This window comes from Austrofundulus limnaeus, unplaced genomic scaffold (genome assembly GCF_001266775.1).
Source record: "Austrofundulus limnaeus strain Quisiro unplaced genomic scaffold, Austrofundulus_limnaeus-1.0 Scaffold26, whole genome shotgun sequence".
In the NCBI taxonomy this organism is placed as follows: Eukaryota; Metazoa; Chordata; class Actinopteri; order Cyprinodontiformes; family Rivulidae; genus Austrofundulus; species Austrofundulus limnaeus.
This window is the reverse complement of record NW_013952428.1, coordinates 1,571,890-1,573,731: the sequence shown is the minus strand read 5'-3', so window position 1 is coordinate 1,573,731 and position 1,842 is coordinate 1,571,890. Positions and strand designations below refer to the sequence as shown.

The 1,842-nt window shown below is 37.2% G+C and overlaps 1 protein-coding gene across 4 annotated transcripts in view; it reads left to right on the top strand.

Moving 5' to 3' along the window:
* Positions 1-1,842, top strand: part of invs (inversin) — a gene marked incomplete in the record, with an annotated part of 46,364 nt that overhangs the window by 18,305 nt on the left and 26,217 nt on the right. For all 4 annotated transcript variants that reach the window (XM_014004740.1, XM_014004739.1, XM_014004738.1 and 1 more), the window contains 1 exon segment: positions 507-606. In XM_014004740.1, coding sequence (XP_013860194.1) covers positions 507-606 — 100 coding nt within the window.

Genomic DNA, 1,842 nt, shown 5'->3' with positions numbered 1-1,842 from the left:
CACACACACACACACACACACACACACACACACACACACACACACACACACACACTCTGCGTACAGTTAACACACATCAGCTCCTTTATTATGTTATTGGAAAGTGTGTTTTATTGTGTGATTGATTGCAAACAGAGCCTCCGGTGTTTAATACTATCCTGGAAAAAGAACCTGGTGTAAAATGTTTTATTATAAGCCCCCCTGTGCTTGTTATCTATTAATTTAGACCACAGCAGAAAGTGTAAATTAACCCCTTCAGCTTCAGGTCAGCTAAATTGCTAATGGTGGCGAAGAATAATTGTTTTGAATTAAGAGTTTAATAACTACTTTCTCTGGATTTGTAGACCTTTTGGGTGTTTTATTCGGTTTCATTTAGTCCGTTTCTTATGGATGTTGGATTTTTGTGGCGTATTTTGGAGTGCGATGATGGAGGTGTGCTCACAACAAACTGTATGAACAGAAAACTGCTCTCACTCAGTAATTTTTCTTTGGGGGGGGGGTTCCAGGCGTCAGCGACGTCCGGCTCGGGGCCAGTTCCTCTGGACTCCCAGGTTCACGCTGCAGCCGTCAACGGAGACAGGAGCGCACTCGTCAGACTCATCACAGGTCAGCATCAGGCCTGCCACTATCGACTATTACTGTCTGGATTATTCTCTCCACTCATTTTTCTAATATTTGATTTAAGAAACCTCTTGAGCCCAAGATTCTTAGCTTTTTTAAGATCTGTCAGTTGAACCTGGACATGTTTGTTATCAATTGAAAGCGAAGAATCTTGGCTAAAAGCTCATGGAAACTATTTTTACATTCACCAAACACAGTTAAAACATCAAGCAGTTTAATCAGAAAGTAAACAAACTGTACAAAATGGCGTCATTGCAAATCTGTAAATACATTCAAGCAAATCTGTAAAGGAAAAATATTTGATGTATTTTTAAAGCAAGTCAAAGTAGATACCAAAATATGTTATAAAGTGTGTTGAAAGTTTTTTTAGTTGATTTTGAGTGAATCTGATCCAACTGAAGTCAAACATAATTTCTCATTATTTTATATATGGAGACAAAATAAATGTTTGGATKATTTTTCAAAAGAACAAACATTCAATAACAAGTCTTTTAAGGCAGCTAAGGAAAAATAAATAACTCTTAGATGTCAAAACGTCAGATTTGTTAACATTTATTAATGGAACCATCATGGTCTGTCCTGTGCAGAATGACAAAACACTAAATTATTTCTTTACTAAAACCTCTGTAACTTTGCTCCAGTTCATTTTAGCAGCATGAATCTTTGCACAGGTGATGTCCACAAGTGGATTTATGGTTTCCAAGGTTTTTACCTGATTCATTATGGTTTTAAATAGGTTATATACTGTCTAATGCAAAAAATTATTCAGGTGAGAGGGAAAAAATATGTGCCATCCTCAATATCTCTAAAACCACAGCAGCTGTTTTAATACTTACACTTCTGATGAAATCTCCCAAGTGTTGCTTTATCCTGATACCAGGATTTTGTAAATGCTGAGATACACTCAGTTACATTTCAGCAAGGGATTTTGATCAAAAACTTCAAGAAAACCCCTTGGGGCTTAAGAGGTTAAGAATGTAAGTGATTCATTTTCCCTCTAAGATTATAATCTTCACAATCCACCACAAAAATATGAACAAAAACTTGAAACCTAGTTCTAACCACAGCATGGCGAATAAATAAAGCAAGCCTTGTATTATTAGTGTGTTTCAAAGTAAAACACCTGAATATGTAAACATGTTGTTCAGTGTTTGATAGATTATGGCTGTGTCCAAAACGACAGGCCGGGTCCTCCGGAGGACCCAGACTACCCGGTCGAGG